Genomic DNA, 24,823 nt, shown 5'->3' with positions numbered 1-24,823 from the left:
CACTTCCACTTTACTATGAGTCAGACATCTCTGATTTCTGTTTAACACTGTTATTCTGTCAGAAAATTTCAAAACGTTCTTACTTTTACAATCGGCACTAAGTTGTTCAATCAATATGAAAACATTCTTACAGTTTAAGGGAGGTAAATCGTAATCCTCTGGAGCTGTGTCAGATGACTGAATGAGGTCATCATGATCATTTGCATCTCTCTGTACTTTGTCCTGTAAAATATATAACAGCAGGGTAAAATAACGCAAATTTTAAAATAATAATAACGGCTAATATTTGTGTGGCACTTTAAGGTTTTCACAACACTTTATATACATTATCTCATGCCATCCTCACAACCATTTTGTGACACAAGCATAACTGATAATGATTTTACAAAAGTTATGTGGCTTGTCCAGCATCCTACTAGACATACAAAGCTAGGAGCCCACGGATAGATTCAAATTCAGGTCTTTTTTGGTTTGTTTTCAGTGTTCTACATCCACTTCCATATATCTTTGATTTTTCCCCTCCCGCTCACTCCTCTGCCCTACCTCCCACCTCCCTCCCTGAGATGGCTTACAATTTTATGTAGGTTCTGCACATTCTTATAATGTATAATGCATTAATACATTCTTATTACATTCTTAATACATTTTTATTAAATACATTTTCACCTTAGTCATGTTGCATGGAAGAATTAAAATGATTGGAAGTAATCATAAAACAAACCAAAATTTAATACAAAAGGAAATGATCGCCTGCATTCTGCATACAAATTCCATAGTTCCTTGTCTGGATGTGGAAGGCATTTCGCCTTAAGAGACCATTGGGAATTTTTTATGTCCTTTCATTGCAATGAAGTTCTAAGTCTACCAGAAAAAATCCTCACACACTGTGGTGGTTGCTGTGTACAAAGTTCTCCTGGTTCTGCTCCTTTCACTCAGTAGCAGTTCATATAAGTCTTTCCATGCCTCTCTGAAGTCTTCCTGTTCATCATTTCTTATAGCACAATAGTCTTCGATTACATTGATATACCACAATTTATTCAACCATTCCCCAATTGATGGGCATCCCCTTGATTTCCAGGTTTTGGCCACCACAAAGAGCACTGCTATAAAGATCTTTGCACATGTGGGACCCTTTCCCATTTCTATGATCTCTTGGGCATACAGTGCTAGAAGCGGTATTGCTGGGTCAAAGAGTATGCACATTTTTGTAACCCTTTGGGCGTAGTTTCAAATTGCTCTTCAGAATGGTTGGATCAGTTCACAGCTCCCCCAACAAAGAATTAGTCCTCCAACTCTCCCACATCTTCTCCAACTTTTATCATCACCCTATTTGTCATGTTAGGTGTGCTGTGATATCTCAGAGCTGTTTTGATTTGCATCTCTCTAATCAATAGGGATTTAGAACATTTTTTCATGTGACCATTGGTAGCTTTAACTTCTTTCTCTGAAATCTACCTGTTCATATCCTTTGATCTTTCGTCAATTGAGGAATGACTTGTGTTGCTGTACATTTGACTCAGTTCTCTATACACTTTAGAAATGAGACCTTTATCACAGACACTAGTTGCAAAAATTCTTTCCCAGTTTTCTGCTTCCCTCCTAATCTTAGTTGCATTGCATTTGTTTGTGCAAAAATTTTCAGTTCAATGTAATCAAAATTATCCATTTGGCACTTCATAGTGTTAGGTCCTCAAGACACAGCAGTCTATGAATCTAGCAGTCTACTGTTTCATAAACCCACGGATGCCAGCTTCTCAGATAAGGACTCACAGTTGGCCAAACTCAGGTCTTCTTGACTCCCTCTAATATGCCACCTAACTAATTGGAAGCTAAATGATTAAGCTTATAAAAATTATCATAATCATAACATTTCTTTCCACTTATAAGTAGTCTTCATTTTATACATGTGGGAAATGAAGGAAAATCCAGCAATATCATTAGGTTTCTAGCATTCACCATGGACACATTTCACTAAGAGACTATTTCTAAAAGTATCCGTTTTCAGACGAAAGATTCCTATACCTTATTATGCAAAAAAGCAGTCCTATGTGTTCAGTGAAAAATGCATTTAAAAGCAAACTAAGTCCTGAAAAACTTTCAGTAACACTAGCATGAAAATCAGCTTTAGTAAAGTAAAATATCGGAAATTTGAATGTCATTTTTACATACCTGTTGCAGGTCACTTTTATCAAAACTTTCTGAGCATTCCTCTGATGATCCTTTAAATTCTAAATGTCATGTAAAATTGATATGAATATTTAAGTAACAATTTATATTATTCAGAATTATTTTCTTACATAAATAAAATCCCATATATAATTTACCTATTTTAATCTCTTTTAAAATAAGGAATAGATAACAGAAATTCATACTAATTATGCATTCATCAAATTATATTGTATTTGCAGTCTAATGAAACAATTTACGTTTCTAGTGGAACAGTCTTTTCAGACCAAATCCCACGAAGTGTGAGGATAGATTTATGTGGTTAATCTAGATGAAACCTTTATAATTCAAAATTCAAGGTAAACCAAGAGACAGTGATCATACGTGATCAATCTACTAGTTAGGCCAGCAGTTATCAATTAACTGGGTCACTTGTATTTCTCACTAACCAAAGACAACAAATCCAAGATAGGATTACTGGCCTCCATGGAATTTGGGGAAATATAAGAGAACACAGAACGGGGACGGATAGGTGGGAAAACAATGAGTATACAGCATCCTGGGAATCAGGACAATGTGAGTCACGTTGGAAATTGGGAAGGAACCATTAGCAACAACCACTTCCTTCTCTCTTGTGACTAAGAAATATTCATTGCTTGAGTCTGCCTGCAGGGTCAGAGACAGAGGATCTGATTTCTTTCGATAATAAGCCAGACATCCTGGAAGGATAGCTTGGTGGTATAAAGATACTTGATCAGATTCCGTGGTGTCCACATGCCTCCGTTAAGGCTAGAAGATCACTTTGCAACAAGAATAGAAAAATGATCCACAACACAACTAGATTTCTAAATATAACTCATTACAGGACTGATGAATTTCTGAGTTAAGTTCAGAGACAAAGAATCATGACATAGTCAGTGAGAGGACAAAATAAATAAATGAAAATTGACAAATCCGTTTGGTTATTTCAAGAGACAGAGCACAAAACCTACATCTTAATATGTAAAACCACTGGCTAGGATCATTGCAAAAGAATGGAAAAACAAGACTTCTTCCTTAATGCCATGTTGCCTAGGGAAGTAAAAGTCCATGAGATCTGTATCATGAAGTAACTCAATAAGCTTTTCGCAGCAAGCCAAAATCTTGGAAGGAAGACATGCAGATAATACTCCAGCAGTGAATTTGAAAGTCACTGTACAACTTTCAGGTTCCTCAGAGCAAGACAGAGGACGATTACATGGAGAGAAAATTCCAGATCTGAACATATATACAGAACTTTAAAAGAATAGGAAGAAATAACTGTATATGTCACAGTACAACAAATCCATTCAAACAAAATCAAAATAATCATTGAAGCCTGAATATGAGACCAATTTCTTAATTTATGCAGCATCTAATAGTAGTATTACAAACCAGCAACTCACTAGGTCATTTAGCATTTGACATTTAAAAAAAATAAAGTAGCAAATCACAGCTATCCCAGAGAAGACTAATTTATCACAAAGGTCTAGGCTACTGCCTTTCAGTGTAGCTGGATTATGTTACACTGATTAAAGGAGAAAATAAAAATAGCTGTTCAAAAGACACCTGCCACATTATAGGCTGCATGAGAGGAGAAACAAGAAATGAATTTTGTCATCGCGTGACTTCATCACTTAAATTGCTTACGTCTTCCAATAACGATTGGAATGCAACAATTTGAGAAATGATCGACACATGAAAAATTCACAGTGTCAACTGTGCAAGATTCTGCATGAGCTTGTCTACCTTCTATTATTACAGGGGGCGGTGGTTCACCCTGCTTCTGAGGGACTTGCTTTGCTCCTGCAATCACACTTCCAGCTCCAGCTGCTTCATCTTTCAGGATAGGACTCAGTCTAAAGTCTGCGGATCCTGACCAGTTTTTGGTCACTGGCAGTGACTGGTAGGGATGATTCAAGTTAAGAATCAAATCCTTAGGATGTCTGTAACTGTCCTTTTTCCGACAACTAGTGGCAGATGCATCTGACAAGGAAATAGTGGAGTTAAATAGAACATCACTTTTATCCACCTGGCATATTACTTAAATTTATCATGGGATGTCACTCAAATTACTACCTAACTTTATGACTTGATTTTGTTAATTTATGCATCATGTATTTTATCTATGTCATGCGTGGAATAACCAATATCAAGAACGGTTTCTTTTCTTGTTTTTTATCCTACCCTCTCTTTTTGGGATTACCAGTTCTTACTCCCTCATCAAGATTTGTCTCCATGTGTAGTGTCAAACAATTTCTTAAGAAGGAAAGGCTTCAGCCAAGGCTTTTCTTTTGGGAGAAACTTTTAAAATTAACATTCACATTTGACTTTCACTACTTAGGATTAGAAAACAGACCCTGAACCTATGAATTTTACCCAGCATGTTATTTGCAAAGAACTCTCAGGTGAGGAAACTCCCCTTGAACAATGGAGACTGGCACTTTCTCTACAGCTTATAGTCTTAGAGAGTTTCCTTGAGAATATAGAGGTTAAAAAATTTGCCCAGGATCACCTAGCCGGGATGTGTCAGCGATGACATTTGAAACCATTTCGTTGTGGCTTCCAGGCCAGCACGTTATGCACCATGTTGAAGTACTTTTGCACAAGACATGCTCACAATTAGGATCCGTTCACTTCCTTTCTTTTTTTGGCGAACTCCCATTTGATCTGTGTATAGTCGCAACGATTTTGTAACATGTGAACTACATTAATTAAATGGGAAGATAGCTTTTTTTTTGAACCATCTAACTTCTTAAAGATTAATCATTTGAATTTTAACATCCACAATAAATTTACCATGAAAATAACAGTTTATAGAGTTTAAACACTCCCTTTTAAAATATAACAAGATTACTTCTATACTAGACTCAAAAAGGGCAACTAAAGGACAATGATGTAGGAAAGTAACCGCAACACAAGGACACAGAATCAACATTTAATTTCTGGGTCTTTAAAATTTCTCTCATCCTTCATTTAACCACGGCATCCCTTCAAGTTATTATTGCCCACTATCTCTCCTCCGTTTCACTCTCTAAATAATAGAGTTATTTATATCCACTCAGCACACTTTTTCTCTGGCTATGAGGCTTAAGATGAGGTTGATTACATATTTTCTTCAGTTTGCATATTCTCTGGTAGACAGAGGGAATGAATAACCAAAGGTTTCAGAGCCAGGGCATCAGAGGGAGACGAATGAAGTTTGAGAGACAGTGTGGATGAAGATCTGACTCCAGAATGAGGAAGTCCTGAGCTTGAGTCCCACCTGTGATTTTGATGTTGCCTGTGTGATTATTAGCACACCATCTACCTTGTCAGTGCTCCAGCCCATTGTCTGAGACCCTTAGTTTCACAGAAGGTACTAACTTGTCCTGGTCAAGGAAGTTAGTTCTTCCCAATGGAATTACAAGCCTAGTCTCACAAACAAAAACAATCATGTGCCATGGACTGCTATAGCATGGAAGACACATGTATACCAAACTCATTTAACTGAAATTGAGCTCATTGTGGTTCCTGAAAGTAACCACCCAAATAGAAAAGGGATTTAAAGAGAACTCTCTCTTCCTTCAGAAACTTTGTGTGGTGTAAGCTCGAGGACAAATTCCTGCATTTTATCAGTCTTCCTGAGAATTATGTGCCATTATATCGATTTGTTGGTTGCTTTGAAATGGATACTTGTTATGAAGAATATGAGTTGATGTTACCGAGCACACATTACTACATGCATGAATATGCAATCCTTCCCAGGTTTGCTAAAGTAGACCCAAGAGTCATTGTTCTTTCAGAACTCCTCAAAAAGAGAAATATAGTTTAAATCTGGCAATAGGGAGATCCTTAGGGTTAAATGCACAAAGTAGAAAGCTCTGCGTGTATGTGTGTAGGGAGAAAGAATATGTGTTTGGCTCATGCGAGCCCCAGTGAGACTTTGATCTCACCTCTGATTTTGATACGGGAGTTCAAAAGCTGTGGCTGTCTGGACTGGCACAGCAAGGTATAGGGTCCGTTGCCCCCATTTTCCCCAGGCCCTGCGATAAGGGTGATTAGGGAATGTTGTAGCAAGCAGCTCTCCCATGGCCAGCAACTCCCTTTGAAGAAATCAGACTAGAATAAAGTCAGAATATTAAGCCCTCTGACGTGTCCCCCTATCAAACCAAATCAACAATGAAGTTATGCAAGCAGTCATCCTGTACGCTTGTATTTATCACTCTTATAATCAACTAACTGGGTCATTTCACATCTTAGAAAAGGTAAATTGATTAAATTCCAGCTTGAGGAAGATACCTCTAAAGAGTTCAAAATGAGAGCAAAACCACGCCTATATGGCCATTGTCTGTGAACGGGAATTCATATAACCCGAATTGTTTAACTTGTTAAACATTTAGAAAGGGAAGTAGCAAATCACAGTTATCCCAGAGAAGACTAATTTATTACAATGGTCCAAGTTACTGTCTTTCAGGGCTTGTGGAATATGTTACAGTGACTAAAGGAGAAAATAAATATACCTGCTCAGAAAACACCTGCTTGATTCTAGGCTGCATGAGAGGAGAAAAAAGAAATGAATTTGGTCATTGCATGACTTTTTCATTTATTTTCTCTTGTCTCTTGTAATAAAGATTGGAACGTAAGAATTTCTGGAAGAAATTGACCCATGGAAACTTCATAATGTTAACTGCACAGACTTCTTCATTAGCATCTTTACCTTCTATTTTTCCAGGGAGCTGTGGTTCACCGTGATTTTGAAGGACTGCTTCTGCTTCTGGACTCACAGCCTTGTACGCATTCTTAGAGCCACTTCCAGCTCCAGGTGATTCATTATCTTGGACAGGACTCACTCTAGAGCGTGTGGATCCTGACAGACTTTTGGTCACTGGCAGTGACTGGAAAGGATGATTCAAATTATCAGTGAAACCTTTAGGATGTCTGTAACTGTTCTTTTCCCCACAATTAATGGCAGATGCATCTGAAAAGGAAGTAGTGGAGTTTAATGGTACATCAGTTTTATCCACCTGACATATTACTTAAATTTATCATGGGATGTCACTCAAATTACTACCGAGCTCTATGACTTGATCTTCTTAATTTACACATTATCTATTTTGTCTCATGTGTAACCGATAATGGTTTCTTTCTCTTTTTCAGCCTATCGTCTCTTTCTCGGAAATCCACTTCTTACTTCCTCATGAACATTTATCTCTATGAGTAGTCCCAAAGAATTTCTTAGCCAGATGTTTAAGGAAAGGCTTTATTTTGGGGATAACTTTTTAAAAATAACATGCACATTTGACTTCTCAAAATCCTTAGGGTTAGGAAATAGATTTTCAACCAATTATGTTCAACCTGTGCTTCATTTACAGAGAACTCTCAGTTGAGGAATGGAGGTGGGCACTTTCTGTGCAACTTACAGTCTTTCACAGTGTCGTAGAGAACATAGACGTTAAACAATTTGCCCAGGAATCCCTTAGCAAGGATGTGTCAGAGATGACACTTGAAGCCATGTCTCTGTGTCGTTGAGGCGAGCTCTCTATCCACAATATTCAAATATTTTGCCATAAAAAATACTCACAATTAGCATTCTTTCATTTACTTTATTTTTTGGAACGAACTCCCATTTGCTCTCTACATAGTAGATATAGTTTTTTAACATTTGAACTACTTTAATTACATGAGAATTTAGCTTTTTATAGAATGATCTAACTTTTATGAATTAATCTTTAAACTTTCAATACCCCATATCAATTTAATATGAAAATAAGAGCTTATAGAGTTTAAGCATTCCTTTCAAAAACATGACAAGTCTACTTCTATACTAGGCTTAAAAATTGTAACTAAAAGACAACGCTTTAGGAAAGTGAAAGAAGCAGCAGAAGACAGAATCAACATTTACTTTCTGTGGCTTTAAACTTTCTCTGATCCTTCATTCAATGATGCTGTCCCTTCAAGGTATTATTATCCAATATCTTTCCTCTTTTTTACTCTCTCAATGGTAGAGCTATTTATATTCTCTCGACACACTCTTTTATCTTGATATGGGGCTAAGACACTACTGAAACTGCTGACTCCCAGATTATCAATGGTATCTTCACTGCTAAATTTGATAGCGTTTTTCTCCATCTTCCTTTTGCTGCAACTTACACAGCAGGATAGCCTTGCTCAGGAGGTTGGTAGAACAAGCTCATTGCTGGGGAGGCAGTACTAGCTCAGTGCTTGGAGGCTTCAAAGGAACTTATGGGAGAGAAGAGGTAATGGATTGTGGTGTGCTACTGAAACCTGGACAGCATACCAGCTCCATGCCAGGGAACTGAATCGCTTCCATCTGAATTTTCTTATTAGGGTACTGAAGATCATCTAGCAGGATAAGATAAGGTTTCAGACGCTGTGGACCTTACTCGGAACTGAACTGCCAAGCATTCAAACTGCCCAACTCCCTTTAAGCTGGTCATGTTGAATGCAAAATTTACACTAGCCAAAGAAGCTATTTTATGAAGAACTGCCAAAGCGCAAGTGTTCATATGGAATTGCTTTCTCCTCCTGGTTCCAATGAAGCCACGTAATACTATGCAAGTTTATGATTTCTTGATGGCTGCTCTTTGGTCACTATTTACTGTCATCAGGCTATGTAATATCTTTTCCCTAGTTAAAAGTGTCCGAAAATTCACAGGCTTTAGAAAGGAGATATGACATGTCTTTTGAAAGATGGATTTTATTACATATTTTCTTCAGTTTGCATTTTATTTGATAGACACAGGAAATCAACAACCAAAGGTTTCAGAGCCAGGGGATCAGAGAGAGATGAATGAAGTTTGAGATGCAGTGTAGATGGAGATCTGACTCCGTATTGAGGAAGGCCTGACTTGGAGTCTCAACTGTGATTGTATTATTGCCTGTGTCAGTTCAATGAAAACTTACTTTCACAGAAAGTAATAACCTGCCCTGCTCAAGGGAGTTAATTGATCCCAGTGGATTACACGTCTAATATCTAGCACCAAAAAGGATTGTATGACATGCACTTGTATCATAGGGAAGAAATCTGCACAACAAACTCATTAAACTAAAATTGATCTTATTGTGTTTCGGCAAATTAACCACCAGTTTAGAAAAGTGATTTCCAAGAGAACGGAATTTCTAAATTTAACTCATTTCAAGACACATGAATTTCTGAACTAAATTCAAAGACAAGGAATCAATACTGAGGCAGGACGAGGATGATTTTTTTTAAAGACAAAACCAGTCTGATTATCTCAAAAGACAGAGAGAAGAAAAACTAACTGTTAATATGTGAACCACTGGCAAGGGATGTCACAAAAGAAGTAGGAAAAAAGTCCTCTTCCTTGGTACTGTATTGGAAGGGGAAGTCAAAGTAAATGGGATCTGAATCACTAAGTAACTCTCTAAGCTACTCTGATTGGGCCAAGAAACATGACAGCAAGATATGTATATAACACACCAGCAGTTCATATGAAATTCATTGTAAAAATGTCAGTTCCCTCAGACGTAGACAAGAGTATGATTGCATGGACTGAAATTCACAAGAATGAAAAGATTAACAGAACTTCCAAAGATTAGCCCCAGGTCAACCATATACTACTGTCCGTATTTCTGATTTCCTGATGCTTACTCTTTGCCACGATGGATTGTCATGAGGCTGTGGAATCTCTTTCCAAAACTTACAAGTGCCTGAACATTAACAACTTTTACTAAGCAGATAGGGCATTTTATTTTAAGATGAAGTTTGTTACACAGTATCTTCAGTTTGCATCTTATTTGATACACAGAGGGAATCAATAACCAATAGTATCAGAGCGAGGGGATCACAGAGAGACGAATGAAGTTTCATATACAGTGGGGATGGAAACATGGGGAGGGGAAACATGTACCTGGATGAATAGAAATAAAAAATCTCACATCCCCATACCCTCCTCCCCCATATTGATGAAAGCAAAGGAATCCTTGATTGCTCTCTCTTCCTATTTCCAATGAAGTTACATACTACTATGTACTTTTGGGACTTACTGATGTCTACTCTTTTCCCATGATTTATTGGCATCAGGCTGTGAAATCTCCTCTCTAAAGTTTCTAAACATTCCCACGTTTTAGCAAGGAGACATGTAAGTTGATTTGAAAGATGGAGTTTATTACCTATTTTCTTCAGTTTACGTTTAATTTGAAAGACATAGGGAATCAATAAGCAAAGGTTTCAGAGCCAGAGGATCAGAGAGAGATGAATGCAGTTTGAGAGGCAATGTAGATGGACATGTCACTCCGGAATAAGGAAGGCCTGAGGTGGAGTCTCACCTGTGATTTTGACATTGCCTGTGTGACTCTTAACAAACCACTTCTGGTTTCAGTGCAGCCTTAGTTTGACAGAAAGTACTAACCTGTCCTGGTGAAGGAAGTTAATGGAGCCCAGAGGATTACATGTCTAATCTCCAGCACTAAAAAATTGTGTGATACGGACTGGTGCCATAAGGAAGACATCTTCATAACAAACTCATTAAACTGAAATTGATCTTATTGTGTTTCCTGAAAATACCCACCAGAAGAGAAAAGAGATTTACAAGAGAATGGACTTTGTAAATATACTTCATTACATGACACATGAATTCCTGAAAGAATTTCAGAGACAAAGAATCAGGACTAAGACAGTGCCAGGATTATTTTTTTTCTTTTTAAATGGCAGAATCAGTCTGATTATCTCCAAAGACAGAGAGAAGAAATCCTAACTCTAAATGTGTGAAACCACTGGGAAGGACCATCTCAAAAGAAGTGGGAAAAAAGTCGTCTTCCTTGACATCATGTTGCAAAAGGAAGTCAACCCAAATGAGATATAAATCACTAAGCAACTCTTTAAGCTACTCTGATTAGGCCAAGAAATACGACAGGAAGATATGCAGATAACACACCAGCAGTTAATGTGAAATTCACTGTAAAACTGTCACTTGCCTTAGAGGTAGACAAGAGTATGATTGCATGAAGGGAAATTCACAGGATTAAACAGATTAAAAGAGCTTCCAAAGATTAGGAAGAAATAACTCCATATGCCCCAGGTCAAACAAATCCATGGAAATACAACCAACATAAACATTGAAATCCGAATATGACACAATGATCATCATTTATGGAGGTTGTAAGGACAATATTACAAAGATATTCCCTTCTATGATAAATGTATTCCATTTCATCTAATTTCATAGAAGCAATTACTCAGATTTTGTACTTAGAATTTTCATTCCTTGGTATTAGATATGAGTTCTCATGATTAAGGTTTAAAATATTGCCACCACACTAAACCTAATCATATCAGCCCTCTCCCATTTCAAAGTCAAGTGGAAGTCATGTCATCATTTCTCTGATGGCATGGTGTTCTTCACCAATGGTGGACAAACAAAACATCACTATAAAATAAAAATAAATAAATAAACGCTAGGGGTATAATGTTTTAGACTGTGCAATGATACACAGGGATCATGTAAAGTAAACCTGGAAGCTATTCCTGGCTAAACACTTTTTTTTTGTTTGATGCCCTGTAAAGCAGGTGGGCACTCATCAATGAGTGGGGTATCCTCAGGGTTGAATGCACTAACTAGAATGCTGTGCATGTGTACGTGTACGTGTACGTGTGTGTGTGTGTGTGTGTGTGTGAAGAATGTGTGTTTGCCTCACTCGAGCCCAATGGAGATTGGATCTCGGCTCTAATTTTGATTCTAGAGTTCAAAATTGTGGCTGTCTTGACTGACACAGCAAGTTGTTAGAGTCGCTCAACTCCATTTTACACAGGCCCATGGACAAGGATGATTAAGGAATGTTGTACGAAGGGGTGCTCCCATGCCAGGCAGTCCCTTTGAAAATATAAATCCAGAAGAAAGAGTATTAAGCCCTCTGACGTGATGGAATTTTAAACCAAATCAAAGAAAGAGGTTATGCGAGCAGCCATTCTGTATGCTAGTATTTATCACTCTTATGCTCAACAAATTAGTTCATTTTATATCCAGGAAAAGGTAAATTGATTAAACTGAAGTTTTGGGAGAGCAAGCTCTAAGAATTCAAAATCAGAGAAAAACTACACAGAGATGGACATTTTGCGCAAAAATTAATTCATATAGGGCGAATTGTTCACCTTGTTAAATACTTAAAAAGGCAAGTAGGAAATCATAGTTTTTATCCCGGAGAAGACATTTATGACAATGCTTACTGCTTGTGGAATACGTTACACTGAGTAAGAGAGGAAAGAAAATACCTGTCCAAAAACATCTGCTTGATTCTAGGCTTCACGAGAGGAGAAATAAGCATGAATTTTGTCATCGCAAGATTTATCACTTATTCTTTCTTGTATATTGTAATAAAGACTGGAATGTAACAATCTGAGAAAACAAGTGATCCACGGAAAAATCATAATGTGAAGTGCTGAGATTTCTCCTTTAGTTTCTTTACCTTCTGTTTTTTGAGGGAGCTGTCGTTCCCCGGGAATTTGAGCTATGGGTTTTGCTTCTGGAATCACAGCCCTGTATGCGTTCTTAGGGCCACTTCCAGTTCCAGCTCCTTCTTCACTTTGGAGAGGACTCAATCCAGTGCGTATGGATCCTGACAGGCTTTTGATCACTGGCAGTGACTGGACGGGATGATTCAAGTTTACAGTGACATCTTGAGGACGTCTGTAACTGTCCTTTTCTCGACAACTAATGGTAGATTCATCTAAAAGGGAAATAGTGGAGTTAAATAGTACATCAGTTTATCCACCTGATAAAAGACTTGAATGTGTCTTGACATATCACTCAAATTTACTGCCGAGCATTATGACTTGATCTTGTTAATTTACACATAATCGGTTTTATCTTTTGTGTCACGTGAGAAAAAAAAATCCCAGTAATTGTTTCTTTCATTTTTTCAGCATGTCGTCTCTTTCTTGGGTAATTAGCTCTTACTTCCTCATGAAGATTTATCTCCATGAGTAGTCCCAAAGGATTTCTTCATAAGATGCTTGAGAAAAGCCTTTTCTATTGCAATAGGCTTTTTAAAAGTACCATGCACATTTGACTTCTCCAATTCTTTACTGTCAAGGAACATATTCTTAACTAACAATGTCCAACCTGTGCTTCACTAACAGCGAAATATCAGGTGAGAAAATTCCTCTTTAGTAATGGAGTTTGGCATGGTCTCTGCCACACATAGTCTTAAAGGGTGTCCTAAACAGGTGAAGCAATGTGCCGAGGATTACCTAGCCAAGATGTGCCAGAGAAGATACTTCAATCTCTGTCTCTGTGACATTGAGGAGAACTCTCTATGCACCATGTTCAAACACTTTATCACAGAAAATACTCAAAAGTAGCATCCGTTCACTTACTTTATTTTCTGTAACGACCTCCCATTTGCTACAATGATATTGTAACATTTGAACTATTTTAATTACATGGCAAGATTGATTTTTATTCAATAATCTAATGTTTTATACACCGATATTTTAACTTTCACCACCCACAATCAATTCACCGTGAAAATAACAGTTTATTGAGCTTAATCATTTCCTTTTAAAATATAAAAAGATTATTTCTACACTAGGCCTCAAAAGTGCAACTAAAGGACTACGATGGAGGAAAGCAATAGAAGCAGCAGACTAGGGAATCCACATTTACTTTCTGTGGCTAAAAACTTTCTCTGACATGGCATTCAATCAAGGCATTCCTTCAAGGTATTATTGCCCAAAACATTTCTCCTTAATATTCTCTCAATGGTAGAGCTATTTATATTCACTCCTCTCACAACTATATCTTGCAACAAGGCTAAGGCTCTACTGAAGCTGTTGACTCCCACACTGTCAATGGCATATTCACTGCTGAAGCTGATAGTCTTTTTCTCTGTCTTTCTCTTTTTCAGCATACACAGCAACATAGCCTTCCTCAGCAGATTGACCCACAAATTGAAAGAACAACCTCATTGCTTGGGAGGATCCAAAGAAAATTGTGGGAGAGAAAAGGTAATGAACAGTGGTGTGCCTCTGAAACCTGGAGAGTAGACCAGAACAATGCCAAGAAACTGAATCGCTTCCATCTGAATTTTCTTATTAAGATACTGAAGATCATTTGGCAAGACAGGATAAGGTTCCAGGCCTTGTGGTCCTTGCTTGGAACTAAACTGCCAAGATTTCAAACACTCCAACTCCATGTGAGATGATGATGCTGAATCTCAAAATTCCGCTACCATAAAAGCCATTTTACTAGGAACTCCCGAAGGGAAGTATTCACATGGGGGTTCGAAGAATCCATAAAGGGACACTCTCAAGTGCCCTCTTAAGAATTTGGGAATAGACTGTGTGTCTTGGTGCACTGACAGGCGAGCATTCATCGTCGCCTGCCCACATCACAGAAGGTTTTGTGCTCTGTGAACAAAGCACAATTGAGACAGCTGCAAGGAACAGCGGGATGCTCATATTGGGAGTACCGAACTCAACTATGCACACTGCGTAATCGTGCATGTTTGTGGTGGACAATCCAAAGGAACCGTTGGTGTGATCCTCCACAGTCGGACACGTGGAATCTTGACTCTGGCGTAGTTAGGCCACTTTGGTCCTCTTTGGGAGCAAAGGACATGCACGCTGGCAGCCTTGGCAGACTGAAGAGAGAGACACTCAATTTCTGGTGACAACTGATTCCCATCTTGAATTTCCAGGAGAGAGGGATAGCTTCTGCAGCTACAGCTGAGCCATATTTGTTCGTATGTGCATATTCTGTGTGGATATCATTCCAAACATGGCCATAGGCAGATGACTTTCCCCCGGCAGAAATGAATAAAGCAGACTCTACGGAACTCAGAACATAGGCAGAGGGCAATGAGGGCTCAATCTCTCTCACTCTCCACAACATCCACAGCAGCATCCACAACAATGAAATCATGGCTCCTTGGGCTCAATGAACATAGAATTCGTTTCGTTTCTGCCCACAGTTTCATCTCTGTCTCTTTCTCAGGAGATCCTAAAGAACAAGGACCCTTGTGTCTCCTTTCGTCAACTTGGGAAGGATTGCATATTCATGCGTGTAGTCATGTGTGCTCTGTAATATTAACTCACATTCTTTATAACAAGTATCCATTCCAAAGCAACCAAAAAATCGGTAGAATGAGACATAACTCTCAGGAAGACTAGGAAAATGCAGGAAATAGTCCCGGAGCTTACACCATGCACAGTTTCTGAAGGAAGAGAGAGTTCAAGAGATGACCTGAAGGGATACAAAGAGGGAACACTGGGCAGCAAGTTGTGCAGACTAACTGAGGTATCTGTTTGGTTTGAAGATGAGTGAGAAGATGAGCAGGATTAAGTAAGGCTGCTTAGGGTTGGACTGTCAAAGTCCTGAGTAGTCAAGAGGTCTTCCCGTCTGAAACATTTACAAGCACGTGACTTACTCTGCTGAACAACAGGGAATTTCTTTTTGAACTTTCTCTGTCATCCTATGGTCACTTAATGAAAACATCCTTGGACTAGGTAACTCGATGCCAACATGCAGGAAAGCAAGCCACAGGCTGCTCAGAACGACGACAAGAGACACCATTCACGGCTCGTGGGGAAATGAATATGGGGAAGGGAAACTTGTATCTGGATGAAAAAAATAAAGACAATTCGAATTCGAGAGTGAGGCCCTCCTCGTCTCCACCGTCAAATTGATGAAAGCCAAGGGATCGCTGGTTCCTTTCTCTTCCTGCTTCCAATGAAGCCATGTACTACTGTGGTCGTTTAGGACTTCCTGATGGCTGCTCTTTGCTCATGATTTTTTGGCCTCACGCAATGAAATCTTTCTAATCGTTCAAGGGTCTGAAAATTCAGAGGTTTTAGTAAGGAGACTTGTACGATTTGGGGAAAGAAGAAGGTCATTGCACATTTTCTTCCGCTTGCGTTTCCTTTCGTAGACATAGGAAATCAATAGGCAAAGGTTTCAGCAGCCAGGAGATCAGAGAGAGAGACGAATGAAGTTTGAGAGACAGTGTGGAGGGGCATCTGACTCCGAAACGAGCAAGGTTTGATGGGGAGCCTCAGCCGTGCTTTGCGTATTGCTGGGGTGACTCTTCACAAATCACTTCTGCTTTCGGTGCTCTCGTCAGTTCTCTGAAACCTTCCTTTCGCAGAAAGTACTAACCTGCCCTGGTCAAGGGAAGGAATTGCTCGCAGTGGCTTACAAGTCTAATCTCTGGCACAAAAAGGAACTGTGGCATATGGACTTGCACCATAGCATGTCATCTGCAGAACAAGCTCGTTTGAATGAAAGGGATCTTATTGGGTTTTCTCAATGTAACCACCAGGATAGAAACGTATTTACAAGAGAACGTCATTTCTCAATTGAACTCATTACAGGACACATGAATTCTGAACTAAATTCACAGACAAAGAATCAGGTCTGAGGAAGTGCCAGGATTATTTTTCCTTCGGACATGACAAAATCAATCTGATGATCTCAAAAGAGAGAGGGAACAAAACCTAACTCTTAAAATGGAAACCACTAAGAAGGACCATCTCAAAAGAAGTAGGAAAAAAGTCCTCTTCCTTGATGCCATACTGCAAGGCGAAGTCAAAAACATGCGATCTGAATCACTAAGTAACTCTCTCAGCTACTCGGATTAGGCCAAGAAACATGACAGCAAGTGATGCAGAGAATACACCTGCACTTCATGTGGAATTCACTGTGAAAGTGTCAGTTGCCTCAGACGTAGACAAGAATATGGTTGCATGCAGTGAAATGCACAAGAATGAAAAGACTGACAGAACTTCTCTAGATGAGGAGGAGAGAAGTGCATATGCCCCAGGTCAACAACTTGTATTGGAACACAATCAACTGAAACATTGAAACCTGAATAGGACACGATGATCATCATTTCTGCAGTTTGTAAGGACAGCCTGACAAAGATATTCCCTGGTAGGACAAATGGACTCCATTCTATCTAATTTCATAGCAGCATTTACTGCGATTCTGTACTTAGAGTTTCGGTTCCTTAGTGTTGGATACGAGTTGTCATGATTAAAGTTCAAAATATCTGTACCACGCTAAACCTACCCCAATCAACCCTCTCTCACTCAACACAAAGTCCAGGGCAAGTCATGTGGTCATTTCTCTGATGCCATGGGGGTCTTTGGAAAGGAAGGAAAAGCACAACCCCATTCTACGATAAATAAGGAAAACTCTTGGGTTAAGGAATTGAGACTATGCAGGGAGACACAGGGATCATGTCAAACAAACCTGGAAGCTATTGCTGGCAACTTACCTTTTTCTTGGGTGCCCTATACAGCAGGTGGGCACTCGTCCGTCCCTGGGGAAGCCTTACGGTTGAATACACAAATAAGAATGCTCTGTGTGTGTGTGTGTGTGTGTGTGTGTGTGTCTGTGTGTCTGTGTCTGTGTCTGTGTCTGTGTCTGTGTCTGTGTCTATGTGGGTATCTGCACGTGTGGGAAGAATGTGGGTTTTCCTCATCCAAACCTCATTGCGGCTTGGACCTCACGTCTAATTTGGATCTGGGAGTTCCACACTGTGACTGTCTTGACTGAGACAGCGTGCTTGCCCGCCGTTTCCCTAACACGCTTAACCAACGGTGATTAGGGAATGTTGTAGGAAGCAGTCCTTCCATGGCCAGCAATTTGCTTTGAAAACATTGCACTACAATAACGTTAGGGGATTAAGCACTCTCTTGGGTCTCCCTGTAACAACAGATCAACAGTGAAGCAATGCAAGCCCCCATCTCTATGCAAGTATTTATCAGTCTTGCACTCAACACACTAGATGTTTTCATTATCTAGGAAAAGGCAAATTGATTAACATGAAGCTTTGGGGAAGAGAACCGTCAAAATCCAAAACTGGAGAACATCTCTCTCAGATGGATATTTGAGGTGAATATTCATTGCTAGAAGCCGAATTCTTTAGCTTGTTAAATACTTTAGAAGGCAAGGAAGAAATCACGGTTATCCCGGAGAAGACTTCTTTATGACAGTGGTCAGTGCTTGTGGAATATGTCCCGCTGATTAAGGGTGAAAACAAAATCCCTGTCCCAAAAGACCTGCTGGATTGTAGGCTGCATGAGACTAGCAATAAGCATGAATTTTGCCATCGCATGATTTGTCATTGATTCTTTCTTATCTATTGCAATAAAGACTGCAATGTGACGACTTGAGAAAAGCAGCGACCCATGCAAAATTCATCATGCCAACTGCAGAGGCTTCTCCATGAGCTTCTTTACCTTCTGTTTGTGGAGGGAGCTGTCGTTCACCGTGCCTCTGAGGGACGGGTTTGGCTTGTGGAATCGCAGCCGCGTATGCATTCTCAGGGCCACTTCCAGCTCCAGCTCCTTCTTCACGTTGGGCAGGACTCGTCCTAGCGCGTGTCGATCGTGACAGGCTTTTGCTCACTGGCAGTGACTGGACAGGATGAGCCAACTTCACGGTCACATCTTTAGGACGTCTGTAACTGTCGTTTTCCCGAGAACTGATGGTCGATTCGTCTGAAAAGGAAATAGTGGAGCTAAATTGTATATCACTTTTATCCACCTGACATATGATTGAAATGTCTCATGACATGTGACGCCAATGACTACCCAACTTTATGACTTGATCTTGTTAATGTACACATCATCTATTTTATCTCTTGTGTCACGTGTGCAAAAATAATCCCACCAACGGTTTCTTTCTTGGTTTCAGCCAATCGTCTCATTCTCGGATATCCAGCTCTTACTTCCTCATGAAGATTTCTCTCCATGAGGAGTCCCAAAGAATTACTTAGGAAGATGCTGCAGGAAAGACTTTGCTCTCGAGATATCCTTCTAAAAATACCATGCACATTTGACTTCTCCATTTCTTTAGTGTTAGGAAATAGGTTCTTCACCAACAATGTGCAACCTGTGCTTCACTAACAGCGAAATATCAGGTGAGAAAACTCCCCTTTAGTGGTGGAAGTTGGCATGCTCTCTGCCTCATTTAGTCTTACAGAGTGTCCCAGAGCACAAAGGCGTGAAGCAACTCGCCGAGGATCACCTAGCCAGGCTGTGTCAGAGATGATACTTCAATCTATGTCTCTGTGACTTTAAGGAGACCTCTCTATCCACCAATCCAAAATACTCACAGTTACCATCCGTTCACTGACATTATTTTCTGTAAGGACCTCCCATTTGCTCTATGTTTAGTCGCAATAATCTTGTCACATTCCAGCTACTTTAGTCACATGACAAGATTGCTTTTAATTCACTCATTTAACTTGCTACAGATTAATCTTTTCACTTTCAGTACCCACAATCAATTCAGCATGAAAATCGCAGTTTACCGAGCTTAAGCGTTTCCTTTGAAAAGATGAGAAGACTACTTCTATACATAGAGGGCACAAAAGTGCAACTAGAGGACTATGACGTAAGAAAGTGATCGAAGCAGCAGAGGAGGGAATCCACATTTTCTTTCTTTGGCTTTCAACTTTCTCTGACACTTCCTTCAATCATGGCATTCCTGCAAGTTATTCTTCCCCAATTTCCTTCCTCCTTTATACTCTCCCAGTGCTAGAGGTATTTCCATAAAGTCCTCTGGCAATTTTATCCTGCAATAAGCCTAAGACTCTACGGAAGCTGTTGACTCCCAGATTATCAATGGCATCTTGACTGCGAAAGCTGACAGTCTTTTTCTCTGTCTTCCTCTTCCTGCAACTTACACAGCAACATAGCCTTGCGAAGGAGGTTGACCCACGCATTGGCAGAACAAGCTCATTGCTTGGCAGGCTCCAGAGGAACCTATGGGAGAGAAGAGCTAATGGACCCTGGTGTGCCTCTGAAACCTGGTCACTAGACCAGCGCCATGCCAGGGAACTGAGTCGCTTCCATCTGAATTTTCTTATTAAGGTACTGAAGATCATCTGGCAAGGTAGGTTAAGGTTCCAGGCCTTGTGGTCCTTACTTGGAACTAAACTGCCAAGTATTCAACCTCTCCAACTCCATTTGGGATGGTGATGTTGAATCTCAAATTGGCGCTACCAGAAAAGCCATTTTACGAGGTACTCCCGAAGGGAAGTATTCACATGGGGCTTAGAAGAATCCATAAAGGGACACTCTCAAATGCTCTCTTAAGAATTGTGGAATTGACTGTGTGTCCTGGGATACACTGACACCCGAGCATTCATCGTCGCCTGCCCTCATCACAGAAGGTTTTGTGCTCTGTGAACAAAGCACAATGGAGACAGCTGCAAGGAACAGCGGGATGCTCATATTGGGAGTACCGAACTCAACTATGCACACTGCGTAATCGTGCACGTTTCTGGTGGACAATCCAAAGGAACCGTTGGTGTGATCCTCCACAGTCGGACACGTGGAATCTTGACTCTGGCGTAGTTAGGCCACTTTGGTCCTCTTTGGGAGCAAAGGACACGCACGCTGGCAGCCTTGGCAGACTGAAGAGAGAGACACTCAATTTCTGGTGACAACTGGATCCCATCTTGAATTTCCAGGAGAGAGGGATAGCTTCTGCAGCTACAGCTGAGCCATATTTGTTCGTATGTGCATATTCTGTGTGGATATCATTCCAAACATGGCCATAGGCAGATGACTTTCCTCCGGCAGAAATGAATAAAGCAGACTCTACGGAACTCAGAACATAGGCAGAGGGCAATGAGGGCTCAATCTCTCTCACTTTCCACAACATCCACAGCAGCATCCACAACAATGAAATCATGGTTCCTTGGGCTCAATGAACATAGAATTCATTTCGTTTCTGCCCACAGTTTCATCTCTATTTCTCTTTCTCAGGAGTTCCTAAAGAACAAGGACCCTTGTGCCTCCTTTCGTAACCTTGGGAAGCATTGCATATTCATGCGTGTAGTCATGTGTGCTCTGTAATATTAACTCACATTCTTTATAACAAGTATCCGTTCCAAAGCAACCAACAAATCGGTAGGATGAGACATAACTGTCAGGAAAACTAGGAAAATGCAGGAAATAGTCCCGGAGCTTACACCACGCACAGTTTCTGAAGGAAGAGAGAGTTCAAGAGATGACCTGAAGGGATACAAAGAGGGAACACTGGGCAGCAAGTTGTGCAGACTTATCTTGTGCAGAGGTATCTGTTTGGTTTGAAGATGAGTGTGAAGATGAGCAGGATTAAGTAAGGCTGCTTAGGGTTGGACTGTCAAAGTCCTGAGTAGTCAAGAGGTCTTCCCGTCTGAAACATTTACAAGCACGTGACTTACTCTGAGGAATAACAGGGAATTTCTTTTTGAACTTTCTATGTCATCCTGTGGTCACCTCCTGAAAACATCCTTGGACTACGTAACTCGATGCCAACATGCAGGAAAGCAAGCCACAAGCTGCTTAGAATGACGCGAAGCGACACCATCCACTCCTCGTGCGGAAATGAATATGGGGAAGGGAAACTTGTATCTGGATGAAAAAAATAAAGAAAATTCGAATTCGAGAGGGAGACCCTCCTCATCTCCACCGTCAAATTGATGAAAGCCAAGGGATCGCTGGTTCCTTTCTCTTCTTGCTTCTAATGAAGCCATGTACTACTGTGGTCGTTTAGGACTTCCTGATGGCTGCTCTTTGCTCATGATTTTTTGGCCTCACGCAATGAAATCTTTCTAATCGTTCAAGGGTCTAAAAATTCAGAGGTTTTAGTAAGGAGACTTGTACGATTTGGGGAAAGAAGAAGGTCATTGCACATTTTCTCCCGCTTGCGTTTCCTTTCGTAGACATTGGGAATCAGTAGGCAAAGGCTTCAGCAGCCAGGAGATCAGAGAGAGAGACGAATGAAGTTTGAGAGGCAGTGTGGAGGGGCATCTGACTCCGAAACGAGCAAGGCTTGATGGGGAGTCTCAGCCGTGCTTTAGGTATTGCTGGGGTGACTCTTCACAAATCACTTCTGCTTTCGGTGGTCTTGTCAGTTCTCTGAAACCTTCCTTTCACAGAAAGTACTAACCTGCCCTGGTCAAGGGAAGGAATTGCTCGCAGTGGCTTACAAGTCTAATCTCTGGCACTAAAAGGAACTGTGGCATATGGACTTGCACCATAGCATGTCATCTGCAGAACAAGCTCGTTTGAATGAAAGGGATCTTATTGGGTTTTCTCAATGTAACCACCAGGATAGAAACGTATTTGCAAGAGAACGTCATTTCTCAACTGAACTCATTACAGGACACATGAATTCTGAACTAAATTCACAGACAAAGAATCAGGTCTGAGGAAGTGCCAGGATTATTTTTCCTTCGGAAATGACAAAAAACAATCTGATGATCTCAGAAGAGAGAGGGAACAAAACCTAACTCTTAAAATGGAAACCACTAAGAAGGACCATCTCAAAAGAAGTAGGAAAAACGTCTTCTTCCTTGATGTCATATTGCAAGGCGAAGTCAAAAACATGCGATCTGAATCACTAAGTAACTCTCTCAGCTATTCGGATTAGGCCAAGAAACACGACAGCAAGTGATGCAGAGAATACACCAGCACTTCATGTGGAATTCACTGTAAAAGTGTCAGTTGCCTCAGACGTAGACAAGAATATGGTTGCATGCAGTGAAATGCACAAGAATGAAAAGACTGACAGAACTTCTCTAGATGAGGAGGAGAGAAGTGCATATGCCCCAGGTCAACAACTTGTATTGGAACACAATCAACTGAAACATTGAAACCTGAATAGGACACGATGATCATCATTTCTGCAGTTTGTAAGGACAGCCTGACAAAGATATTCCCTGGTAGGACAAATGGACTCCATTCTATCTAATTTCATAGCAGCAATTACTGCGATTCTGTACTTAGAGTTTCTATTCCTTAGTGTTGGATACGAGTTGTCATGATTAAAGTTCAAAATATCTATACCACGCTAAACCTACCCCAATCAACCCTCTCTCACTCAACACAAAGTCCAGGGCAAGTCATGTGGTCATTTCTCTGATGCCATGGGGGTCTTTGGAAAGGAAGGTAAAACACAACCCCATTCTACGATAAATAAGGAAAACTCTTGGGTTAAGGAATTGAGACTATGCAGGGAGACACAGGGATTATGTCAAACAAACCTGGAAGCTATTGCTGGCAACTTACCTTTTTCTTGGGTGCCCTATACAGCAGGTGGGCACTCGTCCGTCCCTGGGGAAGCCTTACGGTTGAATACACAAATAAGAATGCTCTGTGTGTGTGTGTGTGTGTGTGTGTGTGTCTGTGTGTCTGTGTCTGTGTCTGTGTCTGTGTCTGTGTCTGTGTCTATGTGGGTATCTGCACGTGTGGGAAGAATGTGGGTTTTCCTCATCCAAACCTCATTGCGGCTTGGACCTCACGTCTAATTTGGATCTGGGAGTTCCACACTGTGACTGTCTTGACTGAGACAGCGTGCTTGCCCGCCGTTTCCCTAACACGCTTAACCAACGGTGATTAGGGAATGTTGTAGGAAGCAGTCCTTCCATGGCCAGCAATTTGCTTTGAAAATATTGCACTACAATAACGTTAGGGGATTAAGCACTCTCTTGGGTCTCCCTGTAACAACAGATCAACAGTGAAGCAATGCAAGCCCCCATCTCTATGCAAGTATTTATCAGTCTTGCACTCAACACACTAGATGTTTTCATTATCTAGGAAAAGGCAAATTGATTAACATGAAGCTTTGGGGAAGAGAACCGTCAAAATCCAAAACTGGAGAACATCTCTCTCAGATGGATATTTGAGGTGAATATTCATTGCTAGAAGCCGAATTCTTTAGCTTGTTAAATACTTTAGAAGGCAAGGAAGAAATCACGGTTATCCCGGAGAAGACTTCTTTATGACAGTGGTCAGTGCTTGTGGAATATGTCCCGCTGATTAAGGGTGAAAACAAAATCCCTGTCCCAAAAGACCTGCTGGATTGTAGGCTGCATGAGACTAGCAATAAGCATGAATTTTGCCATCGCATGATTTGTCATTGATTCTTTCTTATCTATTGCAATAAAGACTGCAATGTGACGACTTGAGAAAAGCAGCGACCCATGCAAAATTCATCATGCCAACTGCAGAGGCTTCTCCATGAGCTTCTTTACCTTCTGTTTGTGGAGGGAGCTGTCGTTCACCGTGCCTCTGAGGGACGGGTTTGGCTTGTGGAATCGCAGCCGCGTATGCATTCTCAGGGCCACTTCCAGCTCCAGCTCCTTCTTCACGTTGGGCAGGACTCGTCCTAGCGCGTGTCGATCGTGACAGGCTTTTGCTCACTGGCAGTGACTGGACAGGATGAGCCAACTTCACGGTCACATCTTTAGGACGTCTGTAACTGTCGTTTTCCCGAGAACTGATGGTCGATTCGTCTGAAAAGGAAATAGTGGAGCTAAATTGTATATCACTTTTATCCACCTGACATATGATTGAAATGTCTCATGACATGTGACGCCAATGACTACCCAACTTTATGACTTGATCTTGTTAATGTACACATCATCTATTTTATCTCTTGTGTCACGTGTGCAAAAATAATCCCACCAACGGTTTCTTTCTTGGTTTCAGCCAATCGTCTCATTCTCGGATATCCAGCTCTTACTTCCTCATGAAGATTTATCTCCATGAGGAGTCCCAAAGAATTACTTAGGAAGATGCTGCAGGAAAGACTTTGCTCTCGAGATACCCTTCTAAAAATACCATGCACATTTGACTTCTCCATTTCTTTAGTGTTAGGAAATAGGTTCTTCACCA

General features: G+C 40.4%; 1 protein-coding gene across 1 annotated transcript in view; it reads right to left on the bottom strand.

Moving 5' to 3' along the window:
• The window catches only part of LOC140522575 (uncharacterized), a gene marked incomplete at its 5' end in the record, with an annotated part of 59,856 nt that overhangs the window by 29,629 nt on the left and 5,404 nt on the right, over positions 1–24,823 (bottom strand). The window contains 8 exons of the mRNA XM_072637964.1: positions 132–222; positions 2,170–2,228; positions 3,934–4,170; positions 6,120–6,269; positions 6,884–7,144; positions 12,613–12,873; positions 18,389–18,649; positions 24,181–24,441. Coding sequence (XP_072494065.1) covers positions 132–222; positions 2,170–2,228; positions 3,934–4,170; positions 6,120–6,269; positions 6,884–7,144; positions 12,613–12,873; positions 18,389–18,649; positions 24,181–24,441 — 1,581 coding nt within the window. The remainder of the gene's footprint in view (positions 1–131; positions 223–2,169; positions 2,229–3,933; positions 4,171–6,119; positions 6,270–6,883; positions 7,145–12,612; positions 12,874–18,388; positions 18,650–24,180; positions 24,442–24,823) is intronic.

This window comes from Notamacropus eugenii, chromosome 2 (assembly GCF_028372415.1).
Source record: "Notamacropus eugenii isolate mMacEug1 chromosome 2, mMacEug1.pri_v2, whole genome shotgun sequence".
NCBI lineage: Eukaryota > Metazoa > Chordata > Mammalia > Diprotodontia > Macropodidae > Notamacropus > Notamacropus eugenii.
The sequence above is the reverse complement of the archived record's forward strand: the minus strand, read 5'-3'. Positions and strand labels throughout refer to the sequence as shown.